At 42.8% G+C, this 19,160-nt stretch overlaps 1 protein-coding gene across 5 annotated transcripts in view; it reads right to left on the bottom strand.

Moving 5' to 3' along the window:
• MBNL2 (muscleblind like splicing regulator 2) overlaps positions 1-19,160 on the bottom strand; it is a 153,636-nt gene that overhangs the window by 94,419 nt on the left and 40,057 nt on the right. For all 5 annotated transcript variants that reach the window (XM_081214894.1, XM_081214890.1, XM_081214892.1 and 2 more), the window contains exon 2: positions 7,034-7,810. In XM_081214894.1, the coding sequence (XP_081071020.1) occupies positions 7,034-7,207 (174 nt within the window). In that variant the 5' untranslated portion in view covers positions 7,208-7,810. The remainder of the gene's footprint in view (positions 1-7,033; positions 7,811-19,160) is intronic.

Raw genomic sequence — 19,160 nt, 5'->3', positions numbered from 1 at the left:
CAGTGCAGTCAAAACCATGAACATGATCCAGAAACACCTTCTGGATTGTAAATCAAAGAACTTGTTTGTACAAAGCCTTTAACTTTGAGGGGTTTTCTGTCTGTAGATTAACAGAAAAAAATGAATAATAGGTAGCCAAAAAAGTGATCTGCATTTTGTTGGAACAGTGATACTTTAAAGTGTAAGATTTAAGGATATACTTATTCACTGTTAAATATAATTGCACACCCAGCAGCTGCCAGGTACAAGGAAAGAGCAATGAGACCCCTGCCTTACAGCCTTAACTTCTAGCAGTGGACACGGGCAAGCAGGAGATACGTAGGCAGATAACATCCCTTAAGGACAAGTTCTGAGGTTGCTTTTGTGGATGGATGTGTGATATTTAAGCGAAGTCCAGACTAAAGTGAAGAACTGAGGCTTATAGTAACCTGCAGAAAGAGCATTCCAGGTAGAGGCAACATCCAGTGCAAAGGCCTGAGGAGCAAAGAGGCCAATTTGACGGGAGCACAGTGGGACCAGGAATGCAGCAGGGGGCAGACCACGTGGGGCCTTAGGGACTTCAGGTTTCATAAATGAAATGGGCAGCTATTGGAAGGTTTTGAGCAAGAGAGTGACATGACTTATGGGTCACTAGAGTAGGAAGTGGCAAAAGTGAAAGCTACAGTAGACTATTATAACAATCCATTTGAGACACGATGGTCGTTTGGGCCAAGGCAGTCGTCATAGAAGTGCTGAAAAATGCTCAGATTTAGGATATCTTTTGAAGGCAGAGAGAATAGGACTTACTGATAGAATAGACTGAGAGATTGGATATGGTGGTAATGGTGAGAGAAGATTCAGGCTGGGTTTCAAGATGTTTTATTTGATCAACTGAATAAATGGTGCCATCTACTGAGAATAGGTACCATGGGAACAGCAGGTTGAAGGGGGAATCAAGAACTTGTTAGTGGATATATTAAATTTGAGATGTCACTTGAATATCCAGGTAGAGATGTCAGGTTGGCAATTGGATACATGAGTCTAGAGTTCAGGGGAGAAATCAAGCCTAGAGGTAGAAATTTTAAAAAAATTCAGTATATAGAAAACGCTTACAGCCTTTGGGTTGGATAAGGTCATCTAGGGAAGTCCAGTTTTCTGGGCAGAAAGTACAAAGCTCCTGAGGCAAGAACATGCTTGGTGAGTTACCAGAAGAGTCAGGTAACTGTCCACTGTGGATGTGAGCAAATGCAGAGAAGACGCTCAAGGATCAAGCCTGGAGAAATGCCAGCATTTAGAGGTCAGGACGAGGCAGAAGATTCAGGAAGGGAGACAGAGACGGAGTGGCCAATGAGGTAAGGGGAAAACCAGAGGGTGAGTCACCAAAGCAGTGTGAATCAAGTCTTTCAAGAATGATTAAGAGCAGTTTATAAATTTACTCTGCCCTCAATTAGCTCTGTTGATGGAAGAAGCTGTAGATGCTGTTCTGTTCCCAGTGTTTAGTGGCACCTGTCACAGGATCAGTATTGGTTTGTTTATTTCAGACGTTAAATGTGCCAGTCTTCAGGCTGAATGCATCCTGTAGGTGTGTTTTATTTGAACTTTGGGGTTTAAAGATATTTTAATTGGTTGCCAAGATTTAGAAATTGGGAAACTTCACATCAAAATTTGTATCTCTGGTTCTTTTTTAAAAAATCTCCAGGATTCTCACCAGGCCAGCCACAGCTGTTTGTGGCTGGGTGGCAGCTGCCATCTTTAGAGGGGTTGTGTGCTCTTCAGCTAAATTCCCGCTGTCTCCAGCGAGCCCTGGGTCTCCCCAGCCATGAGTGCTGAGTCATTCATTCATATTACTTGCTGGTTCCTGCAGATTTTGAGTTTGTACCTCTTGTTTAGTTAAAGAGGGAATGAATGAATAAACAAACGAATGAATGAATGTTTACTGACGAGTCACCTGGAGCTGGGAGAGGTGAAATGATGTAAGCTTACATGCAGAAATGCCAGGGCTCAGCTATAGATTCTCAGGCCAGGACTTTTACCTAAAATCTTTGCTGCCAATGTCATTGTATTAAAAACATCCTAAAATAAAAACAAGAGTTTGAATGAAAGAAGTATACTGACAAAATGCTATTTCCATGTTTGGAAAAAATAGAATATTAAACAAATCGTTTATTAGGATAAATGTAAAGAAATGGTTTCCTAAGAACTGCTACACAGACTAGCAGAAGTTAACATCACTGCCCAAGCAAAGTGAATAACAAACAAATGTAATTATTGAACAATATAATTAAGGTTAAAATTAGTATTTTACTCCATTAGTTTTTTTTTGGAGAAGTAAGTTATGCCATTTTTCTCTGTGAATTATTTTTATCTATTCTTACGTGTTTTAAACACAGACTATTATAATCATAGAATGACAGTTTATCATCATCCCTTCTTTTACTCACTATCAAAAACTGGAGTTTTTTAAGCCTCCTCTCTTTTGCCAGCTCCGGTGATGGCTAGTGGCTATTCAGGGCAGTGCGTGGAGATGGACTCTGAAACCCAATTTGGGATCATTGAATGAGACCACAGTGTTTGATTTCTGATCTTCGGACATGATTGTTATGCACTGAATTCTGTTGTCCCCCTCCACGCCTCCACCCCCACCAAAAGATATATTGAAATCTTAAATAGAATTATCCCTGTCCCTCAGAATGTGACTTGATTTGAAAATAGGGTCATTGTGGATATAATTAGCTAAGATGAGGTCATATTGGAGAAGCAGGGGGCCCTAACCTAATATAACTGGTGTCCTTGTAAGAAGGGGAAATTTGGACACAGACTCAGAGGGAAGATGAGGCAAAAAGTGACACACAGAAAGACAGACACCTGCAGCTGGGGGCAGAGATCAGAGTAATGCTACCATAAGTCAAGGAACGCATGCACGACAAGAAACTGGAAGAGGCAAGGAAGGATCCTCCTGTAGGAGCTGCAGAGGGAGCGTGATCCTGAGGACACTTTGATCAAACTTCCAGCCCCATAACTGGGAGATAATAAATTCCTGTTGTTTTAAGCCACCCAGTCTGTGGTGATTTGTTACTACGGCCCTAGGAAACTAACATAGAGATTATCTTGTCTGACTCTTCATTTTATTTATTTTTTAATATTTAAAAATATTTTTTAAAAATTTATTTATCTATTTATGTTGGCTGCATTGGGTCTTCGTTGCTGCGTGCAGGCTTTCTCTAGTTGCGATGAGCGGGGGCTACTCTTCACTGCAGTGCACGGGCTTCTCATTGCAGTGGCTTCTCTTGTTGCGGAGCACGGGCTCTAGGCATGCAGGCTTCAGTAGTTGTGGCACGTGGGCTCAGTAGTTGTGGCTTGTGGGCTCTAGAGCGAAGTTTTTCCACAGCATGTGGGATCTTCCTGGCCCAGGGCTTGAACCCGTGTCCCCTGCATTGGCAGGTGGATTCTTAACCACTGTGCCACCAGGGGAGTCCCTGACTCTTCATTTTAAACTGTGTTAGAATGTAGGTATCTCACTGGTGGAAGCTGTGTCCCTAGGAAAGTGGCATCAGCCATAAATGCCACAGATGTGCTATCCCTAAGGAAGACATTTAGGCAGATGCTGCATTGCTTGAGAATCCTCATTCCTTTGCTTACTGAAGGCACTGAAGCTGATTCCACCTGCTCTTAGACAGGGAGTAATGGCCCTCCTTTTGTCCTGGAAGCTAAAGGTATATCATTCCTTAGCAGAGAATATCTTGAGCATTAGGAAGAATTTGGCGCTAATCTTGGCTCTAGGAAAACTTGGAAAATAATCAAAAAGTATCTTTAATGACCCTCTGGTCTTCTTGTGCCCACCTTAATGTGTCAGACTTCTCCATGAATGAGAGTTCCTTAACTCACAGTCCAGAGATAGCTCTTAGAAGCCAACACAAAACCTTTGAGATCTTGAGATTGTTTGCAGTAGCCTGAGGGTATGACCACTTTTCTGGGTAAAGATTCCATAGTTTTGATTAATTCTTAAAGATGTATACTTCCCTACAACCAGAACATCAGAAGAGAAAAACAAAACTAAGGGTGCTTGGCATGATGGTCAGGATCAACCTAAGATTTTGTGCTGGGGTAACAAGGCATAAGGATGGAGTGGGATGATGGCTCAGGGTGGAGACAGGATGAAGAATGTGGATTTAGATATGTTGAACTGCAGGGGACAATGGACCATTCACATGGGGTGTTCAGTAGGCATTCGGAGCCACAAAGTTGGCAAGGAAAGGGCACACACGCAGAATTGGGATTGAGCAGCACAGAGGTGGGAACTGAATATTTGAGTGCAGGTCCGCTTTCAGAACTGATCACTGAACCTGACCTAGGAAGGACCAACACTGAGTCTCGGAGAGCATCTACGTTAGGGAGCAAGGGGAGGAAGAGGTGGCGTTAGAGGTAAAATAGGCAGGCAGTTTAGACTGGTAAAAGAACGAGGAGCATGCCCTGGGGGAAAAGAGCAGGAGAGACTTCAAAGGAGAGGCTGTAAAAGGAAATATTTAAAGAAAATGGTGAACTCGCATGCAGAGAAGTTCTGTGTCTGAAGTTCACCAATGGCATCAATAATCCCTTTTGAAAAATTGTGGGGATTCTTTCTTAGTTTATGCATACTTTGAATGGTTATGATTGCATTTCTGCTATGTGCCAGGTACCATGTTAGGTGCTGGGGCACAAAGATGAATAAGACACAATCCTGCCTTTGGGAAGCTTACCTGCTTGTACAAGGACACATACTTAGAGGAATCAACTGTATATGGAGGTCTGAATAGTGTCAAGGGAGGCCACAAAGGGGAAGCAGTTGATTTACAAGGGAGAGTAGAAGTCATGATAGCGAAATGGATCTCTTATGCAGGAAGTATAATTGGTGGGTCCAAGAATTCTTAAAGTGTGAAGCTGTCCTGTACATTATCACATCATAATATCTGAAATCGTGCATTTCAGATTCACGTGGGCACACACACACTCCAACACCTTGAACCAAAACCATTAAAAAATATTTATTTTATTATTTATTTATTTTTGGCTGTGTTGGTCTTTGTTGCTGCACGTGGGCTTTCTCTAGTTGAGGTGAGCAGGGGCTACTCTTCATTGCGGTGCACGGGCTTCTCATTGCAGTGGCTTCTCTTGTTGCTGAGCATGGGCTCTAGGCGTGCAGGCTTCAGTAGTTGTGGCACGAGGCTTCAGTAATTGTGGCGTACGGGCTCAGTAGCTGTGGCTCATGGACTCTAGAGCGAAGGCTCAGTAGTTATGGCGCACAGGCTTAGTTGCTCTGAGGCACGTGGGATCTTCCTGGACCCCCAGGGCTCAAACCCATGTCCCCTGCATTGGCAGGCAGATTCTTAACCACTGCGCCACCAGGGAAGTCGAAGAATTAAAAGTTTTAAGAAACTTGCTAAAATCTCAGTTTAATAGTAAATATCTAACCAGAGAAGGGTTGGATTAATAAAATGAAGAGATTGGGGATGACCTGGAAGATGAATTTCTCATCTCTGACCTGATTCCCTATCTTAAAGTTCTTATGCTCTAGTTTTCAATCTACACTGCTTTTTATAGTGAATGCTTCCATTGGTGATAATCATAGAAGCAAATACATACTTTGTTTACTTTTTTGACTACAAACAAAATAAATACTAATATAAAAATGTGCTTATGCTGTTATAGTTTATATGAATTGTGATTTATCCATCTATTCATTTCTGTGTAGACAAAATGATTTATAATTTTAAAGTCTAATCTAATAAACTTAGATTAGACAAAAAAGATAAAAAAGAAAGAAAATGGGGGTAGTTATTGAGGAAAATCACATATCTATAATTTTTCAAATTTTAATCCTTAAAATAATTCTATTGAGCTATAAATGAATTCTTCTGCTTTTAGTCTATAGACACATTTTCCCTTTAATATATGATTTGAAGTCTTGTATTTCAATTTTCACTTAAAAGTCTTTTTACTTTAAGATGACTTTTTTCCAAAAAACATACCCAGTCCCTTCATACTCAAGAAAAGACTAAGGTCACTATTTTGTAAACTCACAGCACTATGATTTCCCAAATCTTTTTTTAATTTAAGCTATGTATCTTACCTATATCCATTGATATTAGAACTGTCCTAGACAGTCAGGGATTGATAGAATCCATAATCTTAGGGCAAAATCAACCTCAAAGCATTATGGGCTAAGGCATCCCCATTTCCTTCAATTAGATCTTTCATTATAATTCTCCCATTTCTTCAAGCCCAGGCTCCACCAAACTCAGTATACAGCTCAGGTGCCACAGCCTCCAAAAACATTTCTTGAAACAATCAGCTGGAAGCCAGCTCTCCCATCTATGGATCCCCATAGAAGTCTGCCCTCTATCCTTCTCTCAGGGCATGTGTCCCTTTCTGTCTTGCATTGTAGCCATTTGCTGTATTTTCCCTACCAGACAGTGAGATCACCAAGGATACCATCTTGAATCACATTCATTTCTTCTCTGATGTGCTATGTGTTAACTTGCACATAGTAGGTTCTCAAGAAGTACTGTGTGTGTACTTAATAATTTCTGTTAGCCATGACAAATTGTCAAAGAGAGTGAAAAACCTATTAAGTAAAGTATTTTAGGAAACCCTTGGTCAAGAAAGAAAGCCACAAGAGTAGAAAATTCTTCAAGAGGTGAATCAGAATAACTGGCACATAAAAGTGACACATTCAATTTCTTCACCTTTGTATAACCTCCAGAAGATCAAACGTTAATAAAATATTTATCCTCAGTTGTCACAAGCCAGACTTTGATTTAAAACTCTTGGGTACATGAATGTCATGCCAGACCAAAAATACAGCACCATGTATTTTTAATTTAAACATGGATCCGTAAAACATTCATATATATATCTGATATGAAAAAATTTGAGTGAAAATATCCCAATAGTCACCACAAATAAGAAAACAGGATCTAAAATCGATTGTCAAACGTCTGTAAAAGTACAATGAAAAAATATTCCATTTGAAAGTCCAATGTGGCACTGATGTGACACGTAAAATGCATTCTCTTACCTTTAGGGAATCAAAGCAGGCAATTACTCTTCCATTTTCAACCTGGCAACTTTTGGGGGGGTGAGCAAATTTGCATTCTTCATCAGAGCGGGAGCACGTTCCTCTCTGGAACTGTCTGCAGACTTCCAAGGTCAGCCATTTTGTATCTCTGACCGGGGCAACATTCAAAGCCATGATGAGAAAATAATTTGGATCCTGTTCGTTTCTGTTAAATGATGAAATCAAATCAAGTTCCAATGATTCCAAAACTATTGCTGTGAAAAATCCCACATGTAAGTCTGAAGGTAAGTGACAAATTGCTTAAAGAAGCCCAATCCAGGAAATAGGGTGAGGAGAGAATTTATTGGCAGGCGGTCACTCATCAATCAATATGCCCCACTCGAAGACTGCGGGCCGCAATGAAAGCATGCTCAGTGTCATCTCTGGCCACAAACGTCTGAGTCACCTGATCGTTTTGCAGACACAATTGTTTTTAATAAAGTGACTTCAATATCATGGCACTCCTTGGGAGACTATTTAGTTCTGATGCTCGCAGCTATTGACGGTGCTGGAAAATAAGCCACTTAGATGTTCAGATTTTAGCAGGATTTTCTCTTTCCTTTCACCTTTTAAAATTCCGAAATCAAGCAATTGGCAAAGCCAGACAATTGAGGTATCTTCATCCACTCGTAAGGTCAGGGTAATGTGTATTTGATAGCAAAACACGATAACACAAAAGATCCCGGGCTGTGGTTTCCAGCAAAAGTGACTTCACACAGGCACTTTTAAATCTTGAGCCTGCAAAACACAAATAAAATATCAACTTACACCCAAACTCAATGGAATCAACACTTTAACAAACTATTTGGCTCTTATCTAGAATTCGCGAAAGTGCAGTTTAGAGCTTTGAGCTTTGAATATAGTGAGGAAAGTTATGCATTAAAAAAGAGAGAAAAGAATGCGAAACTGCAACTGTACTGCAGAAATGATCTAGGCAGCAGTCCAAAAGTTAGGAATGACTCAAACAGATGAGTGTGGCAGACACAATAATTAGGCATTCTAAACAATTCAATCTAATGTGCCTAATCGCCAAAACAGTGTATTAGAACTGTGACTTCCAATTAATTTCACATTTAGGCCATTGATTTTATTGTTGGAAATGCTATAACCAATCATTTGGGATGTGACTCTCCTAAATAATAAGGATATTGTCATTCTGGATGAAGTGTGGGCTCCTTACCCTTTACACCCTTTTCTAGTTTACAGAGATTTGAACTTAGAGAGGGAAAGGTAGATCTGATATTTATTCTCAGATCTCTTATACTTTCTCTCTACTTTTTTTTTTTTTTTTTTTTTTTTTAGCGGTACGCGGGCCTCTCACTGTTGTGGCCTCTCCCACTGCGGAGCACAGGCTCCGGACACGCAGGCTCAGCGGCCATGGCTCACGGGCCCAGCCGCTCCGCGGCATGTGGGATCTTCCTGGACCGGGGCTCAAACCCGCGTCCCCTGCATCGGCAGCCGGACTCTTAACCACTGCTCCACCAGGGAAGCCCCTCTCTACCTTTCATACTTGCGTGATGTTAGTGTTCCTTTCTAGGCTGTAAGCACTCAGAGGGTAAGGGCAGTTTGTATATTCCATTTCTGTTTCCCTAGGGCCTTAGTTCATGGCTATTTGGTCCTCAAAAAATATTTCTCGACTGATTTAACTGATGACTGACTCACTGACTAAGTGAATGAATGCCTTTTACCTGAGTCCAGTTTAGATTTTAATGGAGTCACAATCTGAGAATGTTCTGTTCTGTGGAATGCTGGAGCTGAATCACATATCTAACACAACAACAATATAACAAGTCAGTTCAGGTTTCTAAGATCAGCACGATTAGTTTCTTTTAATATCTCCAAGGATTATGAAATTATTAAAACATTAAAAATTTAACATTACTGAGTCAAGCATGAATGAAGGATAAATATCAGAAGTTGGTCATTTTTATATATTGGATATGCCACGGGCTACCTTGGATACTTGCTTAACCTTGATGGCCTTCTAAAAAATTTATAACTAAAAACTTAATGGAGGCTGGAAGTAGGCTATTTAAAATCATCATGTACCATAGAAATTCAGAGAGCAATAATTCTTGAGCGATTCACAAGTGTTCCCTGAAAAAGTAAGTCTCACAATCAATTCAGTTTAGTTAACTCCAGGCAAACCAAGCTGAACAGGCTTCCTTGCAAGAGGGCTTTTTTTGGCCTTGAATGAGTCTCTGATAGGGGAAGAGAAGCAGTGGCGTCTCTCAAGCTTATCTGATTGTGGATCATTTATTTAGCTGGACATCTCCCGGGACTAGTGGGAAATGCTTCTTCATCCCAATACTTCTCTGACTTGTTAGTAGAAGTGTTTGAATGAGTTGTAATTGTATGTGCATTTAAGGAAATTGGCAACCTGGAAAGCTATGACACATTCCTAGTTTCCCATTGTGAAATATTTGAGGGGCCAGACAGGCTCCTGCTTGACTTTTTGGCAGGATTGCATTCCCAGCAGCTAACATCAACTATCTTAACTTCAAGAGTTTAAGAAGATGACTTTAATAACCAAATTGCCTCTGGGTCAGGTTTCACCAACCAGCCTGGACCTGCACCCTCATTACCTCAACCCTTACCTCTAAACCCCGTGAGAACAAAGCAAGGGAAGCAAGGGACAAGGAAACATTTCTGCTTGTGTGTTCAGTGGAACTGAGGCGCCAATGATGTGGAGACAAAATGAGGGGCTGGACACCCATAGTTCATATTTGCCAAATATTTTGCAGCGTCCCCGAGTCCCAAGGACCTGGGTCCAATGGGGTCACAGAACAACAAAGATGCAGGAGATGCTCTTCCTCAAAGCAGCACAGTCTTGGCCGATGCTTCACGTGTAGGAAAAGAAACAGGCAAACACATATTCATGCACAGATGGCAAATGAATCATTACTCAAGTCTTCCTAAAAACCACACAGGAACAATGCTCTTAACTCAATCCAGTGAATGCGATACACTTTTGCTTATACTTTCAGATAAGAAGACATTTTTTTCCCCCTGGGAGAAACGGAGTGCCATTTCTACTACTATGAAAATCCAACCAGAATTTAGATGGTCAGACCCTATCAAGATGGACTTGCTTTTGAAAACAGAGGAACCAAGTTTCTGACGGCCAGAGTCCTGTGTAAGTCAAAGATGTTCCACAAGGCTCCTCAGGTTGCACCTAGATATATCGCTGTCCTAACCGTTCATGAATCCACTCTTTCTCCCAGCTTCTTCTCTGTTTCTATCCTAAAAGTTACCGAGCTACTGTTACAAAGATATCACCTCTCTTGGGCCATGACAGCCTCCATCTTCTGGAGTGGGTACAGCAAGCAGCTGTGGGAATGAGGAAGTGAGAATAGATTTAATTTAGGTCAGGGGAGGCCACCGCAAGAGATGGGCAATGATGGGCAAGGATGGAGAAGACCAACCTTTAACATGGTTATCAAGGGACAAGGCTAAATTAACTGACACATAGAGCAAATTACGTATTGGGTCTACTAGACTGGAGGCTCCTGGGAGGCCCACTAGCCACACGTGGCTATTGAGCACTTGAAATACGGCTAGGATCACTGAGGGACTAAATTTAAATTTTTTATTTATTTTTAATTAATGTAAATTTAACTTAAAAACTTATCCTCAGTTTACTTATCGGAAAACTTTTAAGTATGCTTGGACCAACTTGAGTATATGAATCTACTTTTCAGTTGTAAATTTTATGAAATCTAAATACAGATCAAGTATTTCTAATAAAAATCCAGCATCCTAATTGAGACGTGTTCTAAGTAAAAAATACACACTGATTTCAAAGACTTAGTATGAAAAAAAAACCATGAAAACACCTCATTAATATTGCTTCATATTTACTACATGGTGAATTGATAATATTTTTGACCAACTGGATTAAATATTCTTATTAAAATTAAACTCACTTGCTTCTTTTTAGCTCCCCTCCAAAAAATTCAGAATTCTATATGTAGCTTACATTATATTTCTGCTGATGGTGCTGTTGTAGGGGCTTTTGCATTTCTTCTATTAGCCACAGCACTTTCTGGAATGGTGGAAAGTACCCTGTCCTAAGAGCCCGGTTCCAGCCCTTGTTTTGCCAAGCCTCCTTCATATGACCTTAGTAAGTCAATTTCTCTGAGATCCAGTTTCTTCATCTGTAAAATGTTAATGATAGTTCCTACCTACTTTACATGGTTGCCGCCACGGAGGACTGATTACAGAAGAAACATAAAAACACTCTGTGAACAGTCAAGAGCTGTCCCAAAGCAAGGTGATGAAAGGATGAGCCGCTCTATAAATATTTATTGAATAAATCCACTTCCAGGCTTCCTCTCCGCAGTTGTTCCCTATCAATGACTGGGGTCATGCCTGGGGTGGATCTGCTCCAGCCACAGATTCTGAGAGCAGGACGGTACCTCGCAGATCAAAGACCTGACTGCACGGAGCGCTCGCTCAGGGCCTCTTATCCGGAGCACCCCTCATTTCTCAGACCGTCTTATTCTGCAGCCAAAGGGAACCCACAGAGAAGTTTCCCCAAGTACACATCCCACGGCGTCACTACAAAGGCCTGAGCCTGCTGTCTTCCTCCAGCTGCTACCAACCCAGAAGTAGATGAAACACTTTTAGGGCCCGGCGGTCACCCTGGGTGTGATGCCGAGTCCCAATACGCTGGTCGCAGTGATGGGGAGTCCATGTGGCTCGAGGCCTTGGTGGGGGCACAGCTGCTGAGTAAGCTCCCAGCGTCCTGGGTGAGGTGGGAGCAGGGGGGTGGCACTTTCTAGTTCACCTGCCCAGAGGGGTCCCTGTTAAAATGTGTCTGTGTGGAGAGGGCACGTCTTTCTAATTCTCAAAAAGCTGCCACGGGTGTCAGCTTTGGACCCATTCGATGCCAGGCACCATTTGCCTTTCCTGGAAGTTTCTGCGCTGCTCTGGGAAGCAAGGTCTCTTGCTCCCATTATTTTCCAGTGTTTTCTGTTTAAGTTTCTCCCAGTGCTTTGCTTTTGCTTCTGTTTGCTTCGCTCCTTTTCAGTTGTGCTTCAGCTTTATTTCCAGCTTCACAATCAATCCCATCCCATGAGCTCCTTCCCAGGCAGGACCTGGGCCGAATTCTGAAGCACTTGTTCCCAGTTATTTCTCTGGCCGTTGTAGGTATTCCCTTCCCCTGTCCTCTCCAGGCATTCAGGCACCCCACGTTCTCTCCCCGTCCTGCCTTTCTAAGCCCCCTCACAGAGGAGGGCATGATCTTGCTCTTGAGGCTCTGCTGAGTCACCAGGCTGGTAGCCCTCACCGGCCCTGCACCCCGGAGCGGGGCTCCGGCCTGACCTCCTTCATTTCCATTTTTAAAATTAATTTTATTTATTTATTTCTTAAATTTTTTGGCCACACCGTGTGGCATGTGGGATCCTACTTCCCCTGACCAGGGATGGAACCCGCGCCCCCTGCACTGGAAGCACAGAGTCTTAACCACTGGACCGCCAGGGAAGGTCCCTTCATCCCCCTTTTGATGGCCTCTCTGTAGTCCGTCTTTTGACACTGCCTGGTAATTATTTTTAAGTAGACATCATTATTCCTTAATTCATGAGAACTGTGAATATTGATTTATCCAACTGTCTCCCCCCAGTATAAGCTCCTGTGTATCTGATAAACTGTTTTTATTTTCAAATCCTCAGGGTTCAGTTCAGTGCTTGGTATCTAGAATATGCTCAACGAATATTTGTCCAATAAATTCCTGACCCTCCTCCAAAGAGCATTTGCATTTTAATATGGACCAAAGTCTAACCTAAAGGAATAAGGCTCTGAATAGAGAGTTTCAGTATTATCCTGTAGGAAAATTCCAGCAAGTGCCAGCGGCTTACCCTGTTGTTGCCAAGTAAGTTGGGGGTGTGGGTAAGGAGCTGACCCAGAGATAAATTATTTGAGCTTCAGAACCCTGAATCTTTAGGCCAGAGGTTTTCAAAGTGTAGTATACATGGGCCAGCAGGCCCAGCAGCCCCTGGGAGCTTATTAAAAATGCAGGTTCTCAGGCCCCAGCCCAGAGGTCCTGGGTCTGAAGTCTTGGGGGTAGGGCCCAGCAATCTGTGTTTTGACAAGCCCTCCAGGGCTGACTCTGAAGCACTCTCAAGTTTGAGAAGCACTGTGGTAAGCATTGCTTGCCGCCCTCCTGCGTGCCAGGCATCCTTTGGGTTGCTGAGGGAACCAAGATGTCTGCCCTGAGTCGATCACAGGGTCTTGGGGTCACCGATTCCCACACAAACAGTTGTGGGAGGGCTGGCTGAGGGTTTCTCCCAGTGGCTCTGTTTCCGATCAGCCAAAACAAAATAAAACTAGATGACACAGGAAACACCTGAGAGATTTGTCCCCGCTAAGACTTGACTCTATGAGAATTTGAAAAATAGATTGTCTCATAGCTTGCAGATTTTGTTCAGGATGAAGCAGGCCTTTGATGGGGGTAAATAGGGCTTTGTTTCTAGGGCCCTTGTCTGAGAGAGGACCGTCTTAGGGGGCTGGCGGTCCTTGGTGGCCAGCAGCTTGGTCCTCAGCCGCATGACGCCAGAACTCTCCACAGAGGGGCTGCTGTGTAAAGCCCCAGCACCAGATATGACCAATATGGAGGTTCGCTGCTGGACTCATCTTCAAAGGAAAGGCAAGATTTAAGTTCAAGGATAAAGAAAGGAGGCTCTGTAGTATTTCCTGAAATGCCAAAGGACTTGCTGTTCAACAGTACAAAATAATCCCAAGCTTTTTTTTTAGGGTCTTCACTTACGTGACACTTCATCTTTCAAAACATATTGAAAACTCTTCTAGGTGTTAGATTTTCAGAAAGCTGTGACTTTTGACTGCAGGAAAGAATTCGCTCTGCACGTTCCTTCATTGCAGTCACTCTGTGATGTCGCAGGGTGAGTTTGGAAAGCACAGTCCTCCACTCTACCACCCTGGCGACCTGCCCCAGGCCACGCCCCTCAGACAAGCCCGGGCTGTGGACCCCAGGTGTCCTCGCCTTGCCAATGCTTTGTAGCCAGTTTGTACATTTCTGAAGGGAAACACATCAATCATGTCCAATCTTGAGACTGAGACTGATTAAAACGTTAAGACCGCCTTAAGGAAAATAGTTGTGCAGCACACAGCTCCTCCAGCCAACTCTTGGTCATCTAAGGTATTTTAGCTGTCTGCCAGACAGCGGCCTCCTAGAGAGCTGATTAAAGGATCCTTGCAAAACAAACCGATTTCTGAGTCAGACAGTCAAGGACTTATTATCCATTAAGTAAGTTATGGGATGCCTTTAATTTTATTTTGCATAAATCTAATTACATAAAGAAACTATGTCTCCTTGAGTTTCCTAACTTCCAATTTGGAGAATCTTGGATTTCCTATTTTTAATCCTTTATTTATTTATTTATTTATTTATTTTTGGTAATTCATTTTCATGAATTTTTCCCTTTTTACATATATATATATATATATTTAACATCTTTATTGGAGAATAATTGCTTTACAATGGTAGGTTAGTTTCCGCTTTATAACAAAGTGAATCAGTTATACATATACATATGTTCCCGTATCTCTTCCCTCTTGCGTCTCCCTCCCTCCCACCCTCCCTATCCCACCCCTCTAAGTGGTCACAAAGCACCAGGCTGATCTCCCTGTGCTACACGGCTGCTTCCCACTAGCTATCTATTTTACGTTTGGTAGTGTATATATGTCCATGCCACTCTCTCACTTCGTCCCAGCTTACCCATGTGAATTGGTGCAGCCACTATGGAGAACAGTATGGAGGTTCCTTAAAAAACTCAAAATAGGGCTTCCCTGGTGGCGCAGTGGTTGAGAGTCTGCCTGCCGATGCAGGGGACGCGGGTTCGTGCCCTGGTCCGGGAAGATCCCACATGCCGCGGAGCGGCTGGGCCCGTGAGCCATGGCCGCTGAGCCTGCGCGTCCGGAGCCTGTGCTCCGCAACGGAAGAGGCCACAGCAGTGAGAGGCCCATGTACCGCAAAAAAAAAAAAAAAAAAAAAAAAACCTCAAAATAGAACTACCATACGACCCTGCAATCCCACTACTGGGCATATACCCTGAGAAAACCATAATTCAAGAAGAGTCATGTACCACAGTGTTCATTGCAGCTCTATTTACAATAGCCAGGACATGGAAGCAACCTAAGTGTCCATCGACAGATGAATGGATAAAGAAGCTGTGGCACATATATACAATGGAATATTAGCCATAGAAAGAAGCGAAATTGAGTTATTTGTAGTGAGGTGGATGGACCTAGAGTCTGTCATACAGAGTGAAGTAAGTCAGAAAGAGAAAAACAAGCACTGTATTTTTAATCTTTCAATTCTTAAAACACATTGTTGAAAAATGATTCTTCCTTCCTGTGAGTGGCTTGACGTCTCCAGCTCTATTTCTGGAGCTTAATTTAAAATATCTCTCCACATGCTCTCTCCCTTGGTCCTTGACTCCCCGTATCCTGCGTGTCAGATGCAAACGCCCGGGCTGGAGGGGGACCCAGAGCAGCACCGGCTGGAGCACTGGGCTAAAAGCCACTTGACCTCCAGGAGTGGGTGTAATCCTGCTCTGTAATCACAGCCACTGAGAAGAGGTCCCCGACTGGGACCTTCCCATGGGAACCCCAGAGGACCAATAAAAATACAGAAATGAAAGCAGTCCCAACGGCCAAGGCAATACAGAACCTCCTTGACTTTTCCAAGAAAAAGAGTGAAGGGAGCAGCAAAAGTGATTGTCCTTAAACAGATTTTTCTTTCTAGACACCTTAAGATTTTTTTAAAATTTATTGGAAATATAAATGAAATAGTGCTTTGCAACTTTGGCATGGGTTAGGGGTAAGAAGAAAGTTTTCTACTCTGGATTCCAGTCAGTCATTCCTCTGTCCCCAATAGCTGTGAAATGTCACCTAAGCTCTCTGAGTCTCAGTTTCCTTGTTTGGAATCATGGAGACTGGAAATACCTAAACCATGAATGGACGTATTGCAACCAAAATATAATTAGTAGTATATTATAAGGACTCTCTATTTGGTGTCTAACCCTTATCAGCATTAGATAAGGCATCAACTTTCCTTAAATTTGTGTTCATGTACACACACACACATACACATATACACACACAGGTGGAAAGGACTCCTACTCACTGAGCGTTATACATTTCTGTAAAGCAAATGAAGTGTAACTTAAAGAAAGTAGAAAGTCTCTTTCTTTGATGGTGGTACAAAGTACGAAGTCCTTCAGAGAATGTTAGACAAAACTTTGATAGATGCTCTTCAAAAACTAATTCCAAACACTCATTCATTCTAAGCAGGGAAAGAACCACGGCTACCAAGTCTGTCTTCATTTCACATGGTACTTGTTCTTTTGAACATACTTTCAAATACATTTCTATAGAGGAAATTAAACACCGGGGCACCCAAGTCACACAGTAAGTCAGATAAGCCAATGTTTCATGATAACAGAAATAAAAGGAGAAATTCCCCCACTAAAAATTTTCCTCTTGGACCTTGTCTCTTAAAGTACAAGTGAAAATTTCATAAAATCCAGCAATCATTTTAATGCATGAAAATTTCCAGCCCATTTTCATTGTAGTTTCCAGGAACGGGCAGAAAAAGAAATCCCTTCTCCAATGAGAAGAGGAGAGATTTCTAAACATACTCCTGAAACGACAGCCAGACATAATATATTCAACACATGTTTGTATTCAAATTATGTTTTTTCACTGCGCCTGTGTTTTCTATCTAAACATTTATCATTCAGTTAGGAGCTGCTCTTATTAGAATAAAAGCAATTGTATTAGATACCATTTAAGACTGACGGCACTTACTGGTTTCCTGGATGTCCAGGACACAGTGGCTGCAGTGAGAACAATTATCGAGCTGCAGGCTGCAACCTAGGCCTGAATGCTAGAGAATTCTTCCCAGAGCTTCCATTTCCTTCCCAGCCACAGCTGCTGGTGGACAGGACTGCTTTTCAGCTGACCTTTTCCCTTTTCTCTCTCTCTCTGTTATCACCAGCCAAATGCCTAGTTCATCTGCCTGTACACGTACAAAGACCAATGCCCCCTTCTTTGACAAAATTTTTGTAACATAACTTTTATTACCACCAGATGAAAATCGTAAATAATCTAGCCAACATGTACACATTGAAGAAAACTCAATATATTGTCATAACTGAAATATAACTAAAATATCAAAGGAAGTTGTTATTTATAAAATAAATAATGTGTATTTTAAAATGTCCATGCTTAGGCACAAATATGTTAGAAGACAGAATGAAGTGGTCGGATGTTCACACCTTATTTTGTGTGGCGGGCACAATGCAGACTGACATGGGTGAGACAGGTGACGTGGCTTTTAAAGATGCCAATCAATTCCTGTTAAAGTTCCTAACAAGTTAAAGAACAATCTTGACTCAATTTACACAGTTGTTGTTGTATTCTTGAAAAATTCAGTTATATTGACTGTCCAAAAAATAAAAAATAAATCAGGAAAAACACTCCATGCAAATACATGAAACAGTTAAGATCTTGACCTAGATCCCCCAGAACAGGATTTTTATTCATGTGAATGTCCAGGAGGACACTCAGAACTCATGAGATACAGACGAGTTCTTTACTCCCAGGGAGTCATGTTCATTGCAAGATGTCAAAATCCTTTACTTCAGCCCATTATGTCCCAGAGATGTTGCCTGGTCATTAGGACAATGGGGGGAAAATGCTCCTTTAAATTTCCAAAGTTCTCTGTAAGGAGTGGTGTTGTCCCCATTGAGATATTCTCTGTAGGGTCTTAGGCTGAGTTAGCCTGAGGAAGTAGGCTCAGTTATAAAATATCAGGATCTTTACTCTGGTAGATACTGGGGAGAACTTGAGCTCTAGACAGGACCCCAACTGGAGGATCACTTAGGATGCACTAGAATTAGAAGAGCTCGCAGGTGGTGAAATTGGTTGGCGATTCCAGCAATGGTCCAGGAGCAAAGGAGTGATCCAGGCCCAAAGTTATACTGCAAGGGTGGGAAGGAAAAAGTCGAGGGTGATTCCATATCATGGCTGGGGTAAAATCATCAGAAAAAGATAGATTGGGGGGACTGGGAGTGAGGAGTGCAGGAAAGAGATGTGTCAAAGAGGACCTCAAAATGTGGGTCCTGTGTGGGCAGAAGAACACTGGTGCTTTGCCCAGGAGGAAGGATGCTGGGGAGTGGAGGCAAATTGGAAACGGGCCATAGAAGTCGTGGTCATGGATCCATGGTTGGAGTTAATGTTCATGGAAATGATAGCTAAAACCACAGACTGGCTAAAATGGGAGAGAGAGAAAAAAGAGAGAGAGAGAAATACATATCAATATTTACATCTGTGTGTATATCTAGGAGAGAAAAAAAGAAAGAGTTGGACAGGGTCATGGACACTTTGTTCAGTTATTTCGAGGTGACAGGTGACGCCACAGGAAAAGAGTAACGAGAGACAAAAGAGCCTCCGAATAGCGCTGCATCCAGGTGCCGGGAGAGAGATTCAGAGTTTCAAGGAGGACCCAGCAGCCAAAAATGTCCAGTGCCACAAGATCAAGGGCATGCGGACAAGTGGTGGTGGCTAGATGCCACAACAAGGAGGTCACCGCTGACTTTCCAGGTGCCAGTTTCTGTGGCACTTGCCCAGGGGGAGGAGGGTGCTCAGCCCTGGAGTGTCTGAGGTCGCAAGAACACTGTAGAGCAGCCAGGAGAGTTTTGAAGCCCCTGTGCTCTGCAGGCAGGTGGCCCCCGGTCACCTGTGCGCTCCTGGGGAAGTGACCTTTGTGAACCCGAGGTTTGTGCGCAGAATTGTAAGAGACCCAGGAGAGTGGTGAGAACCTGCTTCTCCATCACTCTCCCTCCTTTGCTTTCTCTTCTGAGTGGAAGGAGAGAAACACAACAGGAATGTGGGAAAATGCCAGGATGGGGGTGTGGGCCAGAGGAGGCACCAAAGGTAGGGGAGGGATGAGGGCGCTAGCTCCAGGGGAGGCTCTGAGACCCGGGCCGGCAGAAGGCGGGGAGCGGCGGCGACCGCGTGCTTTCCCGTCGGAGGGCAGGCAGGACGGATGGGGCCGCTCTGGTGG

This window comes from Mesoplodon bidens (assembly GCF_964165515.1).
Source record: "Mesoplodon bidens genome assembly, chromosome: 17".
Lineage (NCBI taxonomy): Eukaryota > Metazoa > Chordata > Mammalia > Artiodactyla > Ziphiidae > Mesoplodon > Mesoplodon bidens.
The sequence above is the reverse complement of the archived record's forward strand: the minus strand, read 5'-3'. Positions and strand labels throughout refer to the sequence as shown.